At 41.0% G+C, this 25915-nt stretch overlaps 1 protein-coding gene across 1 annotated transcript in view; it reads left to right on the forward strand.

Annotated features, from left to right (window-relative positions):
• The first annotated feature begins 10534 nt into the window (after positions 1 to 10534).
• The window catches only part of NUS1 (NUS1 dehydrodolichyl diphosphate synthase subunit), a 30689-nt gene continuing 15308 nt past the window's right edge, over positions 10535 to 25915 (forward strand). The window contains exons 1-2 of the mRNA XM_014866125.3: positions 10535 to 11121; positions 25124 to 25249. Coding sequence (XP_014721611.3) covers positions 10707 to 11121; positions 25124 to 25249 — 541 coding nt within the window. The 5' untranslated portion in view covers positions 10535 to 10706. The remainder of the gene's footprint in view (positions 11122 to 25123; positions 25250 to 25915) is intronic.

Raw genomic sequence — 25915 nt, forward strand, 5'->3', positions numbered from 1 at the left:
GAGAGTGGGAAGGATGTTCAGGTGGACCACAAAGGATTTTTAAGGCATTGAAAATACTCTGTATGATACAATGATGATGGGTACATGTCATTATTCATTTGTCTAAACCCATAGAATGGACAAAACCAAGAGCGAACTGTAATGTAAACTATGGGCTCTAGGTGATAACGATGTGTGAATGTACGTTCATCGATTACAACAAATGTACCAGCCTGGTGGGGGACGTTGTAATGAGGGAGGCTATGCATGCGTGTGGGCAGGAAGTATATGGGAAATCTCTGTACCTTCCTCTCAATTTTGCTGTGAACCTACAAACTGTTCTAAAAAAATAAAGTCTTAATAATAAAGACAAAAAACAATAATGTCTTGTGGGATTTTAAACATACGCAAGTAAACACATTGCAGCAATAGCACAAAAGGCAATAGGGTGTAAGTGGACTCCTGTTAGTCCAGGCCCTCTAAAAAGCTGATGTCGAGACTAGACTAGCCGTGCAAGAGATGTGTTAGGTGAAGGCCTGTGAGGGAACACAGGGAGGGGGCTGGGGCATAGTTTTTAATTTATCAGATGATTTGTCATATAAATCCTGTGTACTAGATCCATAACTGCTGGAAGAATAACTTTTCAGTAGCTGCACAGATCATTTTCTCTTTTGCTACATAAATGATATGCAACCAAATTTGGCGATATTTAAGTTTCCTCGTGAATGACTAAGAAATTGTTCCCATAACTGTATATATTTTTCTTTTCTTTAATTTTCGAGAAGCTTATTGAAAAATTCAGCCTGCTGTTTCCATGTTTTTGTTTTTGTTTTTTAGTTTGAAGGTTATAAGCTTTCATTTGCAAGGAGATCATTACAAATATTAAATAAAACTTCAGGGTCTCATTTTTTGGGCTTGCATATTTGACAATAATCTATTAAATATATTTAAATAACCCTCATTTTAAATTCTTGTGGTTAGTTCTGTTCTTCTTAGAATGTGGCTTGATGGAAATCAAAATTTACTGTTTGAGTCAACATTTTTCTCAATATTGTCATTCTTTATGTTTCAAGATCCAGCAGTTGAACTTAGGTCAGACTTCAGTATTTCTACTTAAAGAGGCTTTTACTTTTTAATGAGAAAATGATCTATTTTAAGGGCTATCTGTACCAGCTCAATTATAAGGTTACAATTGTCAAAAATGAAAAACGTACTATATGATCATGTCCTTTCTAAAAAACATACTGAAATTTTGTCTCACTTTTTTCTGCAATGGATTAAATTACTGAGCTCTCATTAATGACCAGACACTGCCGAGCACTTCATGTTCGGTATTGCCCTAATCCCTACAACAGATGAGGATGAGCACCATCTCCATAGTGCTTCTCCACACTACAGATGAGGATGCAGGGAAGGGCGTAAGAGGATGGGCTGGCTGAAGGGATGCGTCTTACAGCCAGCCCCTTTCTCATTATTCTTAATTGTTCATCTCTTTAACAGTTTCTTTTCTGTAAAATTGAGATGGTTATACCTGGCCTACATAGGTCATATGTTGGTTGTGAGGATTAAGTTAAGGTAACTGCAAGCATTTTTGTAAACTGAAGAGAAATCAAATACTGTCCCCATAATGTTTGAGACTTAATATCTCTTGAGACTGTGGAACTTTTTCCACATTTTTCTGTCCCTGGTAGAATTTAGGAGGTGGAAGATTAATTATGCTTAAGAAGTCCAAACGTTATATTCTGAACACTCAAATTTCCTAAAAATGCCCCATTTACTTTTTTTTTTAAAGATTTTAGTTTTTCCTTTTTCTCCCCAAAGCCCCCCGGTACATAGTTGTGTATTCTTCGTTGTGGGTTCTTCTAGTTGTGGCATGTGAGACGCTGCCTCAGCGTGGTCTGATGAGCAGTGCCATGTCCGCGCCCAGGATTCGAACTAATGAAACACTGGGCCGCCTGCTGCGGAGTGCGCGAACTTAACCACTCGGCCACGGGGCCAGCCCCCCATTTACTTTTTCTTGAAGATGACAAAATAGGAAATTCTTTAGAAAAGAGAGAAGTCCATAAAGTTTAGATTGAATGGATATACAGTCACACATCGCTTAACGATGGGGATACATTCTGAGAAACATGTCATTAGGCAATTTTGTTGTCTGGGCGAACATCATAGCGTGTGCTTACACAAACCTAGATGGTAAAGCCTATTACTCCTAGGTGATAAACTTGTACAGCACGTTACTGTACTGAATGTAGGTAATTGTAACACAGTGGTAAGTATTTGTGTATCTAAACACCTCTAAACATAGAAAAGGGACAGTAAGAATGTAGTATAAAAGATAAAAAATGGTACATCTGTATGGGGCACTTAGCATGAATGGAGCTTACAGGACTGGAAGCTGCTCTGGGTGAGTCAGTGAGTGAGTGATGAGTGAACATGAAGGCCGGGGGCATTACTGTACGCTCCTGTAGACTTGATAAACACTGTATATTTAGGCTACACTACATTTATAAAAACATATTTTTCTTTCTTCAATAATAAATTAACCTTAGCTTACTATAACTTTTTTTACTTTATAAATTTTAAGTTTTTTTAAAACTTCTTGACTCTTTTGTAATAACATTTAGCTTAAAACACAGACACTGTACAGCTGTACAAAAATATTTTCTTTCTTTATATTCTTACTCTGTAAGCTTTCTTCTATTTTAAAAAATTTTTATTTTTTTTTACTTTTTAAACTTGTTTGTTAAAAACTAAGACACAAACAGAGACATTACCCAAGGACTACACAGGGTCAGGATCATCAATATCACTGTCTTCCACCTCCACATCTTGTCCCACTGGAAGGCCTTCAGGGGAAGGAGTGCACAGAGCTGTCATCCCCTATGATAACAATGCCTTCTTCTGCAATGCCTTCTGAAACAAACACTTGCCTGAGGCTCTTCTTGAGGAGGTGTCACCCTTTTTCAGATATGTCCATGGTGATTTGCTTGGTTTGCTTCTTTTTTTTCATCATAGATTTGCTTGTAAGCAGATAACGCAGCATGAACATTCCTCTCTGTTAATGAAAACCTTTTGGTGTTGAGGGTCCATGTTTTCAAGCTTTTTAAGGAGCTTGTTGAGGTCCATGGAAGCTTCTCCTGAACACTTCACTGTGAATTTTCTTGGGGGTGTAGGAGAGCAGAATTTGCTACCTCATGATGTGTCTCTTTGGCATGAGGATTATTTGGGGCTGATTATGTTTTTAAAAACTGCAGACAAGGGAGAAGCTCTGAAAACCAAGTAAGAGTTACCCTTTGTAAGAAACATTTACATTTGTAAGGGAAATCTCCATTTGTAAAGGTGTCCACCTCTCTGTACCAGGAAGAAGGGGATGACCTTATCTCTAGAAACTCTTATCAGTGCGGAAGGCAAGGACTTAAATCTGCATAATAACCTCACTCCTGTTTACTGTGCTTTTTCTGGTAATCTCCCATAACTGACTCCCCACACCCCCAACATTCTCCTTTGTCTTTAGCTGAAGATGGTATTTAAGTGGCGAACTCAGCCATTCTGGTGAGTTACTCAGCTTTCCTGGGTTTCTCCCATATATACGTGTGAGTAAACTTTGTTTGATTTTCTCCTGTTATTCTGTCTCATGCCAATTTAATTCTTAGCCCAGCCAGAAGGACCTTGAGAGTAGAGGAATTGTCTTCCTCCCCTACAGGGGTTCTTCTTTTTATTCTCCTGCAGTTTCCTTTTCTACCACTTCTTCTTCAGCCATGCATTGCTGTTCCAGTTCCCACAGGTCCTCATTAGTCAGTTCCTCAGGAACCACCTCTATGAGCTCCTCAGTGTCATCCTTGATGAGGATTTTAGGCTGGTTACTTTTAAAACTACAGATGAGAAGCAGGCTCCGAGGACTGGAATTTTGCTTGCCCTTTTGAGAGACATTTGCATTTGTGAAGGAAGGGGGGGGATGAGCTTGTAGGGACCTGAAATTGGCCACCCCAAGATATGACTCTTTGGCATCGGGATTGTTTTGGGCTGATTGCTTTCGATAAACTGGGACAGGGAAGGAGGCTCTGGGGAATGGAACTTGCCCTTGTTGGGACACATTTACATTTGTAAGGTAAATCTCTATCTGTAAAAGGTGCCTCCCTCTCTGTACCAGGAAGAAGAAGAGAGATGACCTTATCCCTAGAAATTCTTAATGGGGAAGGCAAGAACTTAAGTTGGTTGCTGTCTGGCAATCTCATGTAACTGGTTTAGGATGGTGGTGTCTAACCTTTCTAACCTTTACTTAATCCGATTTGATTCTTGTCTAAAAGTCATGGGATCACCCAATGACCAGACCCCACCTGCACTGATACCATTTTAACTTTTTTTCATGTTCTTTCCTTTGTCTTGTGAAGAGATGAATCATATACCTATGCCTTAAATTTAGCCCTAACCCTCAACTCGGGGCAGCAGCAGGAGCTCTGACTGCCCGTGGGTCCTGTCCCCACACACCAGCTCTGCCTGCCCATGGGTCCTGTCCCCATGTCAGCGGGGGCAGCAGCAGCTGCTCTGCCTGCCCGGGGTTCCTGTCCCCATGCCAGCGGGGGCAGCAGAAGCGGCAGCAGAAACTCTGACTGCCCATGGGTCCTGTCCCCATGCTATTCCACTCTCTAAATAAAAGAGCACTACTGCCAGATCTTAAGAGTCTAAGAAATCTTTCTTTCGACTCCTCGGCTCACCGACCCCGCATCAATCTTCATCCACACTGAGGAAGAAAACTGCAGGGCTTCCTGGTCATGGCCTTTTCCCTGTCCCTCTCCTTTTCCCATTACCAGAGGAGCAGGTGCAGAAGCTGAGAAAGAGCCTGAAGGGTTTACCTGGTGCACACTTCACTTCCTCAGGCTGAGCTGCCAAAGGAAAACTTTGAGATGAACATTGAAGTGGATCAAGGCTGCTCCAGGGAGAGAAGCCCAAGGAGTTCTGGCCTACATGCCGATCTATATCATCCTCCAGGATGTATAGGCTGTCCCGACCTGATTCATGTCTAAAGTTATACAACCACATGATAACCAGACCTCACCTGCACTGATACCAATTTAACAACTTTTTTACATGATCTTTTCTTTGTCTAGTAAAAAATAACTCAGACATCTATGCCTTATAAATTTACCCCTACCCTCAACACATTGCAGCTCTTCACTGCCCGTGGGTCCTGTCCCCATGCTATTCTCTGAATAAAAGAGCACTATTGCCAGACCTTGAGAGTCCAAGAAATCTTTCTTCTGACTGCTCGGCTAGCTGAGCCCACATCATTTCTTCTGGTGGCCTGTACGGGGATCTTTCTTCACCACTTTGTGAGCTTGAGTTCTGGTCAGTACATTTTTCTTCCTTGTGCCTTCCTCTTTTTCAAGGATGGATCTAAATTCACTTATTCATTGGGAACCTTCTCAGAGAGCTGTATGAATCCAAGTTTGCTGCCCATGGCTACTCGATGAGGCAAACCATGGCATTCAGCCCAAAGAGAATCAGTACCTTAAGTCTGAGGGTGATGAAGAATGAATTAATCCATTCCTTCCTAATGCAATCTCTAATATATAAATTTTACATGGGCACAGGTCGATCACTTAAGTCATTAGGACAGTTGCTAATCTCCAGGACTCCTGTGGCAGGTTTCTTTTCCTAAGGCTGAATTGGGATGCCTTCCTGTGGCTCCTGATGACACTCTGAACTGCAGGAAAGTCCCAATCAGGACTCCCGTTCAAGGAAAATACCAAACTCTAACCTTCAGTTGAGTGTAGGAACTCCTTCTTGGGAGAACGGCTCCAGGACACAATTGGTAGAATGTCCCCCAGACTGGTGGAAAATTCTTCACTGTATTTCTCTATTGTTCTTTTATCTCTGGGACCATTCACCAGGCACCTATTATTGCCAGGCATAATAGGGAAGATATACAAGGGGTGCAATGCAGGGGGACACCCCAATAATTTCTTTCTATAGGAAGCCCACAGGCAGAACAATGGGTAGGACACTGCCCTAGGTTCAGGGGGGAATTTCAAGGTAAAGGACCCTTTTCTTTCATCTCTCTTCTTTTGTCTTTTTGCTTTCTAGAACCATGAGAGCTTCTAATTCCATTCCTAAGGACTTGCCTTTGGGTTGCCTTTTAAATAACTGGGCAAAATTTGATCAACAAGATCTAAAGAAAAAGAGACATTTTTTATTGTAATACTGTTTGCCCTCAATATACTCTGAATGAGGAAAAATGGCCCATGAATGGCACCCTAAATTTTAATACTATTTTTCAACTAGACTTATTTTGCTGCCACCTGGGAAAATGGCCTGAAATCCCTTATATTCAAGCATTCATGGCCCTAAATCAAGATCCTGAACTCAGAGCAGTTTGGCGCTTGTGTCTAGCTTCCCCTGCATCTGGGGTCCTTCTGCTTATGGCAGGGCCATCTGGGGTCCAATAGGACTGTCTGGGTGCACACTTGGAGTGGGAACAGTTGTAGGATTTTATACCCTAAATTTGGGAACTAGTTCACTGGCGTCTGGTTTTCTGTGTGTCTATGTCTGTGTTGGTAAATAGCTTAAAATTGGCTGTTTGGGGAGCGAGTTTCTTGGTGATCATAACAAACTATCTTTAGAAGTTAGCTTGTTTGTTGTGGCCACCTTGGGAAAGGCCCCCTAAAAATGGAGATAACTGTGAACAGCTGGCTAGATAACCCGGGATAATTTAAAGTTATGGTGCCCATTTTGGACTCCTTTTGAGCTTTGCAACTGAGAAACAAAGAAACTTTTAGAGAGTCAAAGGATCCACCCCTGGGAGCCCCACCCTCTGGAACCTTGAAATATTTTGGGTGAGCTTGAGAGGAAAGGAATCCAGCCAAATATGTAGGCATTGCAGGCAAAATCTGATGACAAGTCCTTGGCTTGGCTTTCCTGGTCTTGAGAGGCCTTTAAAGTTCAATCTGAGGGGCTGGCCCCATGACTGAGTGGTTAAGTTCACGTGCTTCGCTTCGGTGGCCCAGGGTTTTGCTGGTTTGGATCCTGGGTGCGATATGGCACCACTCATCAAGCCATGCTGAGGCGGCACCCCACATGCCACAACTAGAAGGACCAGCAACTAAAAATACACAACTATGTACCGGGAGGCTTTGGGGAGAAAAAGGAAAAATAAAATCTTTAAAGTTCAATCTGAGATACCTTATAAAAAGTTCCAGCAACACAGATTTAAAACAGCCTATATGACCAATTCTTATTCTTGCTGCACTTATGTAAATAACTGGACCAAGTTTTATTGAAACTACGCTTATTTTGCAAGCCAGTTGATCTTAATTTGGTTATGTTTTGTAAAAAATTAGGGTGATTTTAGAGAGAAAAATTAGGTTTCAGTAGAAGCTGTAGTACACATTCAAGGATATTAGATTTTAGCTCTTCTCTTCTACAAGATTCATCTATTATTAATCATAATGTCTCCTTGTGGCCATCTGTTTCTGATACTTGGGAGCTCCCTGGCCACAATCAAACCTTCTCCTTCAATTCTATGGCCCAAATACTAACTAAATTTGCCTTGTCACAGGTGGATCATAAACAACAAGTTCCTAAGGTAAAGTCCCCAACCTATCGATACACACAGGATGGACTATATCAAATTTGGAACAAATATATTCGGGTCACTCCTACCAGTGGTCAACTCAGTCAAAAGGCCACTCTATGTTGGGAACAAACCAATCACAAATGTGATACTTGGCCTAACAGCACCCAACCTATGGGATAAATTCCCCGTTATATGTGTTCTCATATCATAGCCTTAAAAAATACTGATTGGTTTGAGACTAACTGGGATAGATGGCCCAGAACACATTGGTTAGTTCCTAATGGCACTCAGTGGTAATGTGGTTCCAACTTATGGCCTTGGCTGCCACCTGGATGGATTAGACGATGCACCCTAGGCTCCGTCTGGATACAAGGTAGAACTACTTTTACTACATCTCTTCCTGCTAACCTACCCAACCTACAACAACCCTGGACCCATTCTGTCTTCCACTGGTATGATCACCTTGCCTCAATTTTCCTTCCCTAAAGGAATTGAATATGTCATGTGGTACATGGAAGCCCTAAACAAATTTACCATGAAGGCATTAAATGATATATAGCATAGCCTTTTGTTGTTTGATTTAGAAGTATACCAGATACATAAGGTGGTCCTCCAAAACCAAATGGCATTGGATGTCTTGACAGCAGCACAGGGGGGCACTTGTGCCATTTAAAAACTGAATGTTGTGTCTATATTCCTGACTACCATCAAAATATCTCTGGCCTCCTATTTGATATGAGTCACCAAATTAAGTCCATGTCCAACCCTACTCCATCCTTAAATGATTGGTTGGACTCCTGCTCAGGTCCAGGTCTCTGAACTATTATCAAAGCTTTATTCATCAGGCTAATCACATTGCTTGTATTTCTTCTTATAATTTGTTGTCTCTTTTGTTAGTTGTCTTCCACGTGTCAACAAAGTTTCGCCTCCTGGACCACCTCTCATCAAATGATTCTCTCGTCTCCAGAGGATCTGTATACCTTGTCTGCCTTGGACTCTGCAGGTGCAACCTTCTGGTCCATTGAACTTCCTGCCTGTACCCCTGTGGCCCCATTTAGGGACAGCTCTACGACCCTGTACAGCCGGAAGTAGTTATAGAAGATTGACCATCGTCCACATCCCCAAAGGATTTCAGGGCCAAATGGATTCAGGGGGATATTTTATGATGTGAATCAAGTCTGCCCCAGGGAGAGAAGCCTAAGGTGTTCTGGCCTACATGCCAATCTATATCAGCCTCCAGGAAGTATAGGACGTCCTGACATGATTCAAATCTAAAGTTAAATGACCACGTGATAACCAGACTCCACCTGCACTGACACTATTTTAATGACTTTTTACATAATTTTTCCTTTGTCTAGTAAAATAACTCACATATTTATGCCTTATAAATTTAGCTCTACCCTCAACACATTGCAGCTCTTCACTGCCCATTGGTCCTATCCCCATGCTATTCTCTGAATAAAAGAGCACTACCACCAGAACTTGAGAGTCCAAGAAATCTTTCTTTTGCCTCCTTGGTTTGCTGAGCCTGCATCAGGTATTATGAAAAAACAATTGTTTTATCATATATATATACAATTTTTTTTTCCTGACGACGATTCACTCTGAGCTAACATCTGCTGCCAATCTTCCTCTTCCTTTTGCTTGAGGAAGATCAGCCCTGAGCTAACACTTGTGCCAATCTTTCTCTATTTTGTATGTGGGTCGCCGCCACAGCATGCCTTATGAGTGGTGTAGGTCCAAGCCTGGGATCCAGGCCCACAAACCTGGGCTGCCAAAGTGGAGCATGCTGAACTTAATCACTACACCATGGGGCCATCCCCTATGTAATTTCATATATAAAGCATATATAACATATAATATATATTTTATGTAACATATTACATATAACCTGTAATAATTTATATACACACACATATATGCAAAAGAGCGAAGTGCTATAAACAGAGCCACAAAATTTACAAGGAGCCATATTTACAAGGAGGGAGAGATAATTTCAGGGTAGGGAATCAAGTGAAGTCTCATTGGGCATGTGGTATGAGGGACGAGTCTTGAGACATAGGTTGGGGTTTGGGCAGTACCTATTTGGGAAACAGGAATGTAGGAGAAGGGAAGAGCTTGAGCAAAAGGGGAAAAAAATGATATAGAATTGTTGCAGGGAAGTACAGGACTGGTCTGGAGGACCACTTTGTAATCCAGGATCTGCTGGAACATTAGGCTGCATGAAGGGGATGATACGGCTGTATGGGCAGTTTACATCAAACAGTGATGGTGACTGAGGTCACTCGTGCTGGCAGTCAATAATCGGTTGCTGAATAAACGAATAAAGAATGAAGTTACTGGACTGTCAGCTGGTGGAGCCTCTCTTTTATGTACCAAGCAATGGACAACCAGTAAGGATTCTGTTTAGCGGGAAATGACACAGACAGAATTGCGTTTTAGGAATATTACTAAAGACTTCATTCCCACTCTGGCAAGAGTTAGGCTCAGTTGGAAGGTTAGACCAAAGAACAGTGGCAGGATCTCTCTAACAGGCCACACTCCTGCCTCTGCAGACACTTCCCTTTGGGGACCCTGGTTGATCCCCAGCATCAACGCTTGCTGAGGGCTACTTTCTACCCCTAGGTTCTTTGTGGCATTTGTAATTTCCAAGCACACCTTGGAAACTGTTTCTGGCGGCCGGGAGAGGAAAAACAGAGCATAATACGCCAAGGACCCGAAGGGCGCGGACTCGGTGAAATCGCCCATTCCAACAAGACGACGAGCACCTTGCTGGGGTCCCGCTCCCGGTCGGTGGCGTCCGCTCCTCGCCCTCCGCACGGCCAGGGGGCGCCCTCGGCCTCGAGCCCACCTGGTTGGCAGGCGCGCGCCCTCTCTCGCCCGCCAGGCGAGGCCACATCCTCGGACTCAGACGCCGCGTCAGACTTCCACGGCGGCCAATCAGAATTGTCCATGTACTAGCGGGGCCGGGGCTGTGGAGGCAGGAGGAAGATGGCGGCGGGGGCGAGGTGAGGTGTTGGCAGTAGAAAGGGGTACGGCGCGGGGGGCGGGGGACGCGGAGCGATGGCCCGCGCCGGCCGCAGGGGCAGATAAGCAGCCGCCGCGCCGCGGGGGTGGGAGGCCCGGAGGGGGGGCGCCGGGGCGCCACGAGAGTATGACGGGGCTGTACGAGCTGGTGTGGCGGGTGCTGCACGCTCTGCTTTGCCTGCACCGCACGCTCACCTCCTGGCTCCGCGTTCGCTTCGGCACCTGGAACTGGATCTGGCGGCGCTGCTGTCGCGCCGCCTCCGCCGCGGTCCTAGCGCCGCTCGGCTTCACGCTCCGCAAGCGTGCGGCTGCCGGCAGGAACCGCAGGCATCACCGGCACCCGCGCGGGGGGCCGGGCCCGGCCGGCGCCCACCTCCGGCTGCGCTGGCGCGCGGACGGCCGTGCCCTGGAGAAGCTGCCTGTGCACATGGGCCTGGTGATCACCGAGGAGGAGCAGGAGCCCAGCTTCTCGGACATCGCGAGCCTTGTGGTGTGGTGTATGGCGGTGGGCATCTCCTACATTAGCGTCTACGACCACCAAGGTGAGGCCCGGCGCGGGGAGGGGGACCGGGGCGCCTCTGAGCGCGGGGACCGCACGTCTGGCAGGTGTCCCTGGGGCCCGCCGCTCACCGCAGCCCTCCTGACTCCAAGAGTTTTCCGGCCCCTCGGCCTTTGAGTGCAAGTTGGAGTGCTAGAGCTTTCGAGGAAGGAAGATAAGCTTTATTGAACATCTAAGTCCCTGAGTTCGATTCATTCGCTTTCTGTAGGTTTTAAAAATATTTCATATTCTTTATAATGCCCCAGTCAGGTAGATGGCTTTGTATGCCCTTGTTTCACAAATGAGGGAGCTGAGGATTAAAAACATTCACTGATTTGTCCGAAATCACAAAGGTTTGATTAGGCGGATTGAGATTTTAGTCTGTGATTTTTTTACATATGTGCCCTTTTGTTACACGAGACTGTTTGTTCAGAGAGATTCAAGGCACTCTTCTTAAGTCACAGTCAAGCTGTGGAAGATTTATGCATAAGCTGAGTGGTTGAGGCCAGGTGGCATTTGAACTGGGCTTATGAAAAGTTAGGTGAGAGACTGAATAGGCAGAGAGGAAAATGGTCACCTCCTGCCTTTGGAAGTCTGGGATGGTGTGTGATTATTGATCCTCAGTGGCCAACGTGGCAATTGACACAATAACTGTCCTCCCATAAGTTTTGATTGAGGGAATGAATTCCACCATAAGGAATTTTTATAAGTACAAAAGTGCATCGTTTATCAAGTGGCTACAAACCTAAAGCACTGTGTTAGGCACATTCCTTGGAATCTTATATTCAATTCCATGGACTCTCAGGCTTATGGGGAGTAGACACTTAGCATAAGTGGCATGGTTAATAACAAGAAGTGTTGAGAGTAGGTAACTACTGTGAGATGTGGGGAGAGAAAGTCTGAATGGAGGAACTTGAGAAGTTCATGCAGAGGAGATGGGCTTTAAGCCCGATGTTGAAGAATGAGTAGAAGGTAAGATTGAGGAAGGCTCTCAATGTCTGGTTTGGGTTTCAATCAAATCCTGAAAGCAGGAGAATTTTCTTAGAAATAAATCTGTGGGGTGATAAGAATGATTTAGGATACTGGTATGGAAGAAAGGAAAGGAATGTTTTATTCTCTTTTCAGTAACTTAAATTGCTGGTATGCTCCACAGAAGCTACGACTTGATTTCTAATCTTTAAATCTTTAGATAGGCTTAAGTGTAGGGTTTTGTCTGAAAAGGTAGGTCAAGATCAGACAGTAACTCTTAAAGGGTATTAGTCTTTGATTGATCTACTACCTTCCTCGCAGCTGGCAAAGAAAATGGTGACTCAGTACTTGTCATCATCAAATGTAAAGTTTAATATACTGAGGGACTGACATTTTATGGAACTTGCCCATGAACTCAGCCTGACCAGTAGAAATCACGAGACTGTAAAGAGGCAACACAGTCTTTGCTTAAAGCAATGCAACAGAAGTGTTGTCTGGGAAGAAAAGTAAGTGAAGCAGAAATAGAACTTAGTTAAAGTTATCAGGCAACATAGTGACTTGAGTTTTAAGTGGATCACTTATATTCAGGTGATTCTGGTGGGGAAGGAAAATGTATAGCTTAATTGTCTAACTTGGTGCCTGTGCTTGCTGACACAGATTGTAACATTGCCACACTTCCTTGTTCCGGCAATTCCTGTTATTGAATTGCTGATATGAATCAGAAATAGCCTGTGTCATATTTGCTAAAAGAAAAATGATTGGTAATGAAAAGGAAGAAATCAAGCTAAGCAACTATTGACTGATAACCAAAAGGCGTTTTAAGGAGCATGTTCCATGAATGGACTTAGAGCACTTTGTGTCCTACTGCAAAAGCAGTTTTAATTATTTTTTAAGAGATAAGGGATAATTTCATTGTTTGAAATAAGAGACTTCCGATTCAGCCATTTTGGGTTTTGATTCATTCATTCCTTCTTTTAACAGGTGACAGTAGGGCATCTGTGTAGTACCAGCTACTATTCTGGGCATGGGGTGCAGCAGTGATCAAAACAAACAAAAATCCCGCTGCTCCCAGAACTGACGTCTTAGTGGAAGTGTGACAAATACTGCAAATGAGTGAAATGTGTGGTATGTTAGATCATAAGTGCAATGAGGAAAAATAAAGCAGAGAAAGGAGATGGGCATGTTGAAAGTCAGTGATGGTGGAATGGGTGCAGTTTTAATAGATGGTGGCCAAAGAAGGCCTCAGTGACTTGAGGATAGACCTGAAAGAGGTGAGGGAGCAAGCCGTGTGGGTATGTGAGAAAAATTGTCCCTTTTCAGGGGAAGTACAGATATTTAAGCTTTATTCAGTTCTCCAAAACAAACTTTTATTTAAGCTTATTTCTATATAGATATTTAACTTATTAAAAAAAAGCCTGTGGGCGTACTCATAAATATTACATTTATTGAGTACCTACGGTGGTCTAAAGCTCTGGGATACAAAGGAGTACAAGAAATGGTATCTCTTAAAGAGTGTACACACAAGTTAGGGTTATCTACTAAAAATTAATGCAAGCTAATATATAAATGTTAGCGAGTGGCAGAGACTTTATCTGAGCAGAGAAGAAGAGGAAAATCCTTGAGGAGCAGGGTTGCCCCCATGTCTGTAGTAAGGAAGGCGGTGACACCTGAGCTACACCTTGCAAAAATAGGTAGAATTTGGATTAGCATGAACAGTATAGTGTTGTGTGTGTGTGTGTGAATGGGGAATTCATCATGGCAACATTCCCATTAGACTAGCTTGAACAGCAACATTGAGTAATGTGTTGGGAACAGTAAATACAATAGGTAAGTTTATGTACAGTCCTGGATCTTTTAATGACAGGGATATGTTCTGAGAAATGCATCATTAGGTGATTTCGTTGTGCGAACATCATAGAGTGCACTTACACAGACCTAGATGGTGTAGCCTACTACACACCTAGGCTCTAGGGTACTAATCTAATGGGACCACTATGGTATATGTGGTCTGTTGTTTACTGAAATGTCATTATGCGGCTCGTGACTAATGAAAAGTTGAGAAATGAGGTAGGATGAAGCCTTGGGCAACTGTTCTGGTTATTTGTTACTTTGTAGTCTACCACCAAGTACAGTATTTTAAAACACAATTCAGTTGGGCATTTTTTCCTTAGTGTTGGTCCCACTTATACGGTTACAGTCAGAGAGTAGCTGAGACTTAAAGGTTTCTCCTCATACGTCTGGTATGTGGTTTGTGATGGCTGGAATAAATGAGGCTAGGTGGGTCATCTGTCTTCACATGGTCTGTCCACATGGCCAGCTTGGGTTTCCTTATTTACCAGTGGCCTCAGGGTAGTCAGACTTGTTACAGGTAGTCAGCTTTCCCCAGGGTGTGTTCCCAGAGACTTAGCCACACGTCAAAGCTACAAGGCTTCTTATGACCTAGCTTACAAAATCATCCACTGTTACTTCTGCTGTATTCTCTTGGTCTGAGAAGTCACCGGTCTGCCCAAAATTAAGAAAATGGAGAAACAGACTTTACCTCTCAATTAGAAAATGGCTTATACAGAAGGGGTGGGGTTGGGGGGAATGATGGCAGCCATCTTGGAGATAAGCTACTGTACCACCTTCTATTTCTCCTGTCCTATATACCCTTCATCCAAGAATTTGTATTTAAATGAGTATTCATTCTGATTATAGTTGGATCTTTGTTGTTCGTGCTGTCAGGTTGATTCCAACTCCTAGTGACCCTGGAACTCTGCCTGGTCTTTTTGCACCATCCTCTCATCTTCCAGCTCTATATCAGACAATACTCCGCAGCTATTCATAGAGTTTTTGTGGTCACTTTTTTGGAAGTGGGTGGCCAGATCCTTCTTCCTAGTCTGTCTTAGTCTGGAAGCTCTGCTGAAACCAACCACTGTGGGTGACCCTGCTGGTATTTGAAATACCAGTGGCATAGCTTTCAGCATCACAGTAACACGCAGCCTCCACAGTACAGCACCTGACAGATGGGTGGTGTGATTCCCTCATCCGGAAACGAACCTGAGCCATGGTGATAAGAGTGCTGAAGCCTAACCACTAGAACACCAGGGCTGGCTGTAGTTGGATCTAGATTATATGTACTTTTTGGACTAAAAAATCCATCGGTAATTACCTTCGTTTGCCTCTGCCAGCAAACTGCTCTTTTTATTTTCATTGCCCTGCAATGTTTCTTGATTGTAGTAATTTCTGCCAGTAATTCTTTCATCTTTCAGAAATTGAAGTTGTTTTCTCAGGAATGTCTTGAGCTCAGAATTCCGGTAAGATTTGACTGTTTTGTCTACATGATTATAATTTAAGAAATGACCATAATTGGGATGGTACAAAAACTGGAGCTTGGGGGCTTTTGGTGCTATGGCCTTTGGGGTGCTGTGCTTGCCTGGGTCTGACTTGAAGTATGCCTAGATCCACATCTAGATAATAATATGTATTATTATCTTCAGTGATGGAACCTGTTCATATTGCCTGGTTGTATTGGTGCCATGCTGGGAACCTTGCTGTAGGATGGTATTTTTCAAAACATGGTCTGTGGACTATCTGTGAATGAGTCATTGGGGATGCTTATAAAAAAAATACAGATTCAACACAATTATTGATCAGACCGAATTAGGGAAGTGGGATCTGAGCATCTCCATTTTTATCGAGCTATCTATATAATATATCTGCACACTGAAGTTTAACTGTAACACAAATCAAAGGATGCTTTGCTACTTGCCTTACATCAAATTATTCAACCTTCATGTTCCTTTTCATGAGTGAGGATAATATGGGGTGGGTCTTAATATTACTTACTATAAATTGGAGTGATTTAGAATAAGGCATTGCCTTCTATATGAGAATTCAGTAACAAGACAATAGCAATCTTGTGTGGCACTCTTTTTAGTGTTACTTCCATAGTTGTAAATCCATACTAGGTGAATTATGAAATGGTTTTTTGGGTACAAAATCTCTCACACTAGCATTAAAAAGGTCTGAGCAGTTTGTTCTCAGACTTCCCAACCTATTTCTCCCTATTTGAAAAGCCTTTTGCTTACAGCTGTAATTAGGTTACTTGATGTTTCCTCCTCCTGGAGTGTCTTCATCTCTTTTTCCTCACAAATGACTGTCTATGTGTCAGAAGGCTGTTGTTGATCCTTGTAAGTCCGTCCTAGCTGTCACCTCTTAGGTAGTCTCTCTTCACTGTTCCATTCCTAATCTTGCTCTATCCTTGATTCTCCTTAGAATTTTGTACATCTCTAAAGGTACTTCCATTCTCTGTTTTGTAAAGCAGTAGACATATGCGTATGTGCTTGAATTTTCTTGCTAGATTGTAAGCTCCAAAGGTGCTATCTATCCGTCTCATTTTTGTTTCTCATATAGAGTGTACCTTGACGTTATACATGTAATGGGTAGTCAATATGTATTACTCGAATAGAAAGAAGGGCTGCATTTCTTATAGATAAGAATAATGAACTGAGTTGTAATTTGTTTCCCAAAACAAATACCCAGAAGCCTTAAAATAATGGAGGAAGAAGAACATAGTATGCCCTAGTTTACTTATTTGGCACAGTGACACAGATCCTATTGCAAAGTATGATTTTATTAACTTTTGGTCTCCTTATGTTGAAATGTAGAGTTGCCAGAGTGTAAAAAGTCCAAATATAAATTTTGATGTACCAAACAATACAAACTGGAGCACTTGTCTTCCTTCCTGTGAAAACTCATATAAGGGAGCATTCTATTCCCAATGTTCACCTTTGTGTAGTTTGCTTCTGTACAGAATTTCACATTTATCTTAGCATTGTGGAATATCCTCTTCTCCTTTTTCTGCCAAAGGGCTAGCTTCCTGTCAAAAGGCTATCATCAATCCTGGTGTGTCCTTTCTGACTATCACCTCCTAGGCGGCCTCTCTTGACTGTTCCATCCCCAGTTTTGCTCTGTCTCTGAAAAGCTCTGTCCTGCTTTTGTTAACTTTTGGGATAACCCTATTCTCTGAGTACCCTTTTGTTTAACCGTAGTACGGGGTCTCTGTATGAAAATAAACCTTTACTTAATAGTAATGAATACTCTTTGTTGAACTCTCAGTATGTACCAGATACTATGCAAAGAAGTCCATTAAATTCTTAGCAGGTTTACAAATCAAGAAACTGAGACTTAGAAATCCAAGAACCCATATCTAATAAGGAGCAAATCTAGAATTTGAACCAGATTTTATTTCCAAAGCTTTTGTACTTAACTATTGTGCTATACTGACTTACGTTGGTAAAAGAATGTGACCACAATGCAGTCACTCTTAGTACTATTCCTGATTATGTTGGGTTGTCTTAAAGCCTTGGTAAAGTACTATGTACAGGTGACAGAAATGATTTGTAGAAGATATATAAAGGCAAATAGAGTTTTCTTCATACCACTTACATAAATGTTCATCGGGTGAGTCATAGGACACACTTTACTTTTTTTTTTTTTTTTTGGTGAGGAAGATTCACCCTGAGCTAAAGCGCATTGCCAATCTTCCTCTTTTTTTTGCTTGAGGAAGATTAGCCCTGAGCTAACATCTGTGCCAGTCTTCCTCTACTTTGTATGTGGGATGCCTCCACAGCATGGCGGATGAGTGGAGTAGGTCATTGCCTGGGATCTGAACCCATGGACCTGGGCCACCAAAACTGAGTGCACGGAACTTTAACTACTTGGTCATGGGCAAGCCGCTCACACTTTACTTTTTTAATCAACTGAATTTAATTTTATGGAGCTCTTTCTCTGTATTGAACTATTTCTTTGTCAAGCAAGCAGAATCTGTGAAGATATTCTCATTTTTAAAATGTGCAGCCAGAGGCCGAGAAAGCCCACGTGGCTTGTTCGTTTTACACATCTCTTGCTGAAGAGCTGGGACTTCAAACCCAGCACTCATTCCATTATACTGTGCCACCATTACACATATCTGCTTCATTGCTATAGCATGCTAATTCCAGTATGATTGTTGTTCTGTGAGGGATCCTGGGGCTCTCTCTTGAAATAAAATTGTTTAATGGCTTACAAGATTTATTTTGTTATGATTACTTCAGTCATGTAAAATTTTAATGGTAGACTTTTTTTTCATTTTAAATAATTGCTCCATAAGCATATGTTTTCTTCTCTGATGATTGCCTCTAATAGTGGTATTATTGGATTGTTAGAGAATTAAATGAGGATAACCATAGGAAACTTATGTAGGTGTCTAGTTTAAAAAGAAACAAGGTAGGCTATTTTGAAGGTTGGGCATTTATTTATAAAGAAGTGTTACTTTAATTCCATAGCTGGTGAAATGCTTTATAACTAAGAGAGATTGTTTCAGTGTTTATCTCACTTTTCTCCCTTTTCCTTCCCTTGTCCTTATAAATTCTTGCTGTTAATTTGTCTTTGTTTCTTTCTTTTTTTCTTTTCTGCTGTGGAAGATTCGTCCTGAGCTAACGTCTGTGCCAGTCTTCCTCTATTTTTGTCTGTGGGTTGCTGCCACAGTATGGCTGACAAGTGGCATAGGTCCATGCCTGGGATCTGAACCCGTGAACCCGGGTTGCTGAAGTGGAGCATGCCGAACTTGACCAGTACACCACAGAGCCCGCCCCTAGATAGATCTTTAAAAATCTCTTTCTATAGAAGGCAAGGACTAACCATAGTAAAAATTCTAACTTCAGATTTAAAAGGAGATATGTTTAACACATATTTTGGGAATCTCATTTTATAGAATTGATCATTTTGCATAAATTTTAAAAGAAGCTATGTTTAAGGGATACAGATAAGATTTACTGCCTAAATACTTGGCTAATTAAACTCCTTGTTACTTGGTTCCCTTAATTTGAAAAAAGTATGTATCTTATGGCTTTATTACTCAGTTAACATGTACATACTGGAGTGTAAGTTTAGATGAAATAGTGAAACCTATAAATAAGTCTAAAATGTCATTTTAACTAATATAGCAAAGATTTTTTAAAGACTCCAATAAAGGGCCTGAATGCACTGTATCATCTAAAAGGTGGATAGGGCATGCTTAATTCCACTGTCTTTGAAGTATCTTCTCTCTTGGCTTCCATGATGTTTCGTGTGGTTGGATTTCTTCCTGTCTCACTGCCTCTTCCTTCTGAGCCTTATGTCTGGCTTCTCCTCATTTGCTCCACTTCTATATGTTGGGGTGTCCTAGAATTTTGTGCTGTGTGTCTGCCCTTGTCTTTGTGTTGTTCACTCTGTCTTCTAGATCGGGGGTCACAAAGGGCCAGCTAGTAAATGTTTTAGGTTTAGTGCTGTATGGTCCCTGTCACTCAACTCTTCCGATGTAGCCAGAAAGCAGCCATAAGTGAATGGGCTTGGCTGTGTTCCAGTAGGAGTACTTTGCCGATCCCTATCCTAGATGATTTTTCTAATCCCTTGGCTTTATATATCATCTGTATGCTTAGTATCACCAGTCCTGATCTCTCCCATAATTCCAGGCTCCTGTGTCCAACTCCCTGCCTAACACCTCTACTTTTATTTTATTAGCATCTCAAATGCTTAACATGTCCAAAACAGCACTCTTGAATTTTCTTCTCTCCAAACCTGCGTCACTCACAGTTTTCCCATCTCACAAAATACTGCTTCCTTCCAATCAGTTGCTCAAGCTAATCACTTAGATGTCATATGTGAGTCATCTCCTACATGGTATCATGTCCCACCTGTAATCTATCAACAGGCCTCCTTGGTCTTTCTTCTAGAATATGTCCTAAATTTGCCACGTTTTAGTTCTTTGCAGCCACCCGAGTTTGAGTTATCATTATCCTTCACCTGGATTACTGCTGTAGCCCTTTGATTGGTCTTCATTTCTATTCTGACCCCTATAGAATCCATTTTTCACCCACCAGCAAAGTGAGCTTTTTTGGTAACATTCAAACTCTGAGTAAAATCTGATACCATAGTATATGTAGTTTCAACTTTTGTGATAGATTTTTTACTTTTATTACATCATTTTGACTTTAGATTCTGTGAAGGCAAACAAGATGAATTATGATATGAGAAAAAGAATCTCCACATATACTATGATATTGCTAGAGGAATTGCCTATCTCAGTCAAAGGCACGCTTAGATATCTTGTTGTATTTCTTGTATGTCATGTGGAGGGTATATGTGCAGACTTTGAGTCCTGTAGAGCATTGCAAGCTGATAGTACTGTTTCTGGAGAAGTGAGATAAGTACCGTGGAGTATAATCATATTGCTGGACTGGGGTCAGACTGTGAGGTCTCAGGAATCATCTTGCTGATCATGTCTTGTCTACACATTTAGTACTTCTCAGAAAGAATACTTTTTTGTTTCATCTTTTCATCCAAATCAGCCAAGACAGAGGTACTGTTTAAAATAACTTTATGAAAGTCTTCTTTATAAAAGATACTTTGTAACTGTGCCTCTGTAATAGTCTTCCTTTTTAATAGAGTTTCTGCGTGTGTGCAGTAAGGAAGTGAGAGGTTCCTGGAAACCTAAAAAATTCCATTCAATGACATGTCCCTTTGGGTTTTGTTGTTGTTGGGCGGCGCTTTGTGCACTGATAATTCAGTTTATTAAATAAACATTGAACTCCTGCTGTGTGGAAGGTGCCTTAGGAGAAAAGAGATGAGTAAGACACAAATTCACAGGTAGACTACACTTCAGTAGAGGGGTTAAGCTCTAACTATAATAAAAAGTAGACTATTGATTTATTAAGGAGTTTGAACTAAATGTGTGCATTTGGAGGGGGTGAGGTGAGTCGGGGGAATGGGGCACATCTGGCTGGCAGACTGAGAAAGGCCTCTTGAGGGTAAGTGACATTCCAACTGGTCTGTGAAGAATTAGAATTTTACAGATGTGAGGCTGGGAAGGTAACAGAACAAAGGGCGGAAGTTGGAGTCACTCCATGTGTTTTGTAGGGGAACATAGGCAGTCTGATTTGCTGGGGGTAGAGTATTACACAGAAATAGAAAGATTCATTTATTTCATAAACATGAGTTATTTCCGCCCCCCCTTCCCCCAAGTGTGGAAGCGTAGGCTGGAATGTTAATGCTGATCTGAGCAGTTTGTTCTTAATACTTTAAGCATTTGGGGAGCCATCGAAGATATTAAAAGTTGGAATGTGCCAGGATTGAAGATGTACCCAAAGAAGGTTAATCTGGTAGTTAATCTAGTGACACCTACTAGAAGGGGCAGGAAGACCCAGTAGAAGGTACTTTTTATATTTCTTTAATATTATAAAGAAGAAGACCATTACTTGAAATAGTGGAGACAATGGACAAAAGGAAATATTGCTGTAGATTATTATGTGGGTTTAGCATATTAACAGGGCACTGGTCGGGGCGGGGTGGTGGTTATAATGCTAGAGAGTAGAGGAGATGCCTGGGTGACTGGGCAGGTGGTGATGCCTTTATTAGAAATAGAGCAACAAGAAAAAGGTCTGTTTTTTAAAAAATTATATGAACAACTTATAGCAGTTATGATTTTAAGTCACGTATTGTCTGGTCACCCTTTTGCATTTATCGTTCTCATATTGCCTCTTCTCTTCCAGGCCTTGTCCCTAAGTGCAGATGAGTTTTACACTTATTTACTGTTCTATATATATTTTCTTAACTTGATGTAATATAAGTGTTTGAGGGCTAGCTTTAAAAGATAAGCTACCAGGTTTTAGATTTGTTCATTTTCAGATGCTTACACAACTTGTAGGTAGGATTAAATGTTTGAATGAACTTGAAATGTTAGGAACCAAATACTGATCCTGTTTTTACTTATAATTTTAATGTTTTGTCCAGCATAGATGTTTTGCATTAATTTTAAGATTCTAAAGATATTGCATTGTTATTATTTATCCTAATTACTGCTTCTTTTGGTGTCCCCTTAAATTTTGTCTCACTCATCTTCCCCTTGTCCTGGTCCTGAATGGTTTTAAAGTCCTGTGAGTGACTAGAATCAGAGATGGAGGAACACAGGGACAGAAAGAGAGGGCAGAGGTAAGAGCTCTGAGGAGTAGTCTGCACTTAGGGTGGAGTGAGGAAAAGGATTCAGTGCAGAGTGAGAAGGAGCCATTCAAGGAGCAGATTGGGAGTTGAACCAGGAGAGGACATTCAGATGAGCTTGAATGAGGGTGGGATCTTTGAGAAGGAAGCAGGGTGGTCATTGATGGTAATACTTCAGAAAGGTTGAGAAGGAAAAGATAAAGATTGAGAAGAGGTGGTGACCAGGTTTGGTGATGAAGATTGTCATCCATTGCCTTAGAGACAGCAGGAGTTCCTAAAAGCTTTCCCAATTTAAACTGGAGGCAAAGGTAAAGATGAGTGAATTGGTGAGAATTGAAGCATGGGTCTTTTAGCATATCAAAGGAAGGGATCATTGTGGTGTGAAAAGACAAAAGCAAGGGTTCCTAGTGTTGCTACTATTAAAATGAATAAGTGTTAGTTCATAGGACAAATTGATTGATTGATTGATTTTTGGAGAGGAAGATTGGCACTGAACTAACATCTGTGCCAGTCTTCCTCTCTCTGGTATGTGGCTTGATGAGCGGTGTGTAGGTCCACGCCCAGGATCTGAACCTGTGAACCCCGGGCTGCCAAAGCAGAGCATGCCAACCTAACCACTACGCCGGCCCCGAAATAGATTTATTTAACATTTTATTTTTAGTAAACTCATATGTCCTGGCAGTAGTGTTGTGGAGATTTTATGTTTTTAAATTTAAAAAATTTTGAAATTCATGTGCCTTCCGTAATTTATACCTGAAATATAGACCAAAGTGTGGTGTAAATTATTTTTTTCTTGCATAGGTAATTGGAAATCTTCTAATACATTACATATTTATATGCTGTTTTGTAGTATATGCTTTTGTATCATTCATGTGAATTTTATGTTTGACTTGAGGGTAATGATTATATTCCATACATCTGTATTGCTACGAAAATATTACTGTTCTAAACATTGTTTTTCAAATAGCTCCTGATATTAATCACTTTCCTTTAAAAATTTTCTTTGTATTTGGGAATATATTTTTTTGTTTAATCCTGCTCTGGATATGGGTGTTACAAAATGTTCACTTCTTTATTTCCAAGCTTAGAGTCTATGATTGTGGCTTTTGTAAGGAGCCACATCCTTAGCCCGCTGCTCTTCTCCATGTATACTCCTTTACCTTTGGAAATCTTATTTGTCATCTCGTGTGTGTATTTACTTATCTTCTTACCTTAAGGAGGATGACTCCTAAATGTACATCTGCACCTCCATCCCTCACCCATTGTTATGTTGCCTTCCTAGCCCCACCCCTGCAAAATTCTCCTAATTCTTCACCGGCCAGCTGAAATGTCACTTACCCTAAAGAGGCCTTTCCCAATCCGCCAGCCAGTCTCTGACCTGTCGTCTTCGCCTTCTTTCGGCAGACATTTAATTGTTGAGTGTCTGTTCTGTGCTAGGCCCTATGTTAGCCCCTGGTAAGCAAAACAGGTAAGATCCCTACCCACACAGTGTTATTTGTCCTCTTTTGAACATCCTTCCCTCGTGTCTCTTAATCACTTTTACAGTAACCCCCACCTAAATACTCTATCCTCAGCTATCTAAAACTAAACTTTTTTCCTTCAAACCAGTTCTCTTTGTAGAATTTCTCTACTTTAAAAAAATGTTATCATTTTCTGTTACCCAGAATTAAAGCCCTGGAATTTTCCATGTTCACCTGTAAGTAAGTCATGCTCTTTATTTGCCCAATTCTTCCCTTGTAGTGAATCCTTTTCCGTTGCTTCATCAAATTATGTATGGACTACTGCAGTAGTTTGTTGCCTGGCTTTCTCTGTACCGTTGCCACGTTAATTTTCCTAAGATATACATTTCCACATTGCTCAGAAATCATTGGTTACCCAGTGGGTAGGCAAAATGAAGTGAAAATTAGACCTATTCCTTTGCTCCTTTTCTCAGGTCCTTTGTACCAGCAGCATTTGTCTGTGTGAGTGTTCAGTGTTCTTTCTTAAGCATTTTCTCCATTCAGATATCCTCTCATTTTCTTCTCTTTAACTTTCTGAGATCATCTCAGCTTAAGTCTTGCTTGTTTTACAAAGCCTTTCCCTACCAAAGGAGACTGCTTTTATCTTTGAACTGCTGTTACACATATACTACCATGTTGGCATTTGTGTACAGCATATGCAGCGCATTCTGTGCTATTTTATATATATTTGCTATGTTCTGTCTCCCAGTTAATCTTTGAAATGTTTTAAACTCAGATCTGACAGAGAAGAACACTTGATAAGGGTCAAAAAGGCAATGGCCGTTAGAAGGCTGGCCTCTCTGAAAATGCCAAAAACTTGTTGCTTGTTGTTAGTTACAGGTCTCTATATTAGTTTTATATTAAATATATGTCTCATAGTTCCTTCCTCTTTCTCAGTGACATGGTAGTAGTTAATGTTAAATTTTCTGTGCATGATTGGAGGATCAAAAACAGTTTTATGTGGTATATTCCTATGTTTTGTTTGAATTTACTAAATTTTGGGTTTGTTAGTTTTGTCTGGCTTTTACTTTTTACATAATTCATGTTAGTCCCTCTTACCATTGAAAAAACTAATCAAATTGAGGTAGTAGTATTGAATGCACATAGTAAATCTGCACGGAAATTACATTAGACTGGGAGTCTGGAAGATATGCGCTCTGCGGCTAGAGACCACTGCTGCAGTTATAAATTTTTGGATAAGTCTCTTAAGGATATTGGGTCTCAGTTTCTTAATTTGTAAATAAAGATGTCAAGTAAATGATCTCTTAAAATTTCCTTCTGGGTCTAAATTTCTATCATATTCATATTGACACTTAAGTAGTTACCCCATCCTTTTTTTGACTTCAGCCTGAAGCCAGACTCTTGTATTAATAAAGTTTTGTGGTCATGTTTTCCTTTTAGATTCTAGTTTAGAATTAGTCATCACTGCTTCATTTGGAATTCAGTTCTAAATCCAGTGTTGTTTTCACAACAAGCATCCATTAATTATTGAAGAGGATAAATTAACCTAGTTGGGATTTACTTGCTTTTTTTCTTTTTAAGGTATTTTCAAAAGAAATAATTCCAGATTGATGGATGAAATTTTAAAACAACAGCAGGAACTTCTGGGCTTAGATTGTTCCAAATACTCACCAGAGTTTGCAAATAGTAATGACAAAGATGATCAAGGTAAGCATGAATGTAAAGTTGAATAGCTAACATGCAGAAATGTTTGTGTTTCAAGGCAAATTCTGTCGCTCATTTATTTATTCAATAATTTTGCTCTATTAGTCTTTATTGTCAACACTTCTAATCATCAGATTTAGGTTTTTCTTTCTTCATCTTGTTAATATATAATTTTCAGAAAATGATGAAATCATGACTCATAGATACTAAAAAAAACACATTAAAGATTTTATTTAACTCAAACAACTAGGAACCAGGCAGATTTTATACTGATTCAAAAAAGAATCCAAAGAAGGGATGCATTTCTAGATCAAGAATGTTGAAATGAATATGTAAAGAGAGGCAAAACTGGTTTTTCTGTGAGGTTAGGGGGAGGATAATTGAACCTCTACCAGACAAGAATTTGGCATTGCTATCACTTAGCTAGTATCCTATCAATTGTAAAATAGCTTCCATAGAATCAAAATTTGATAAGGTGGATGTGTGTACTATAGACAATGCATATTCCATTGAAACACATTTTTTTCCTACAATCGTTATTTTTATCTTCTATCCTGTGTTACTGCTAACTGTACTATAATTGTAAATGGTGTTTTAGACGAGTGGAAATTATAGTTTACCCTATAATTAAAATTCCTATTTTCTAGAGGATTTACTCACAGGTATAAG

The sequence above is a fragment of the Equus asinus genome, chromosome 24 (genome assembly GCF_041296235.1).
Source record: "Equus asinus isolate D_3611 breed Donkey chromosome 24, EquAss-T2T_v2, whole genome shotgun sequence".
Classification (NCBI taxonomy): domain Eukaryota; kingdom Metazoa; phylum Chordata; class Mammalia; order Perissodactyla; family Equidae; genus Equus; species Equus asinus.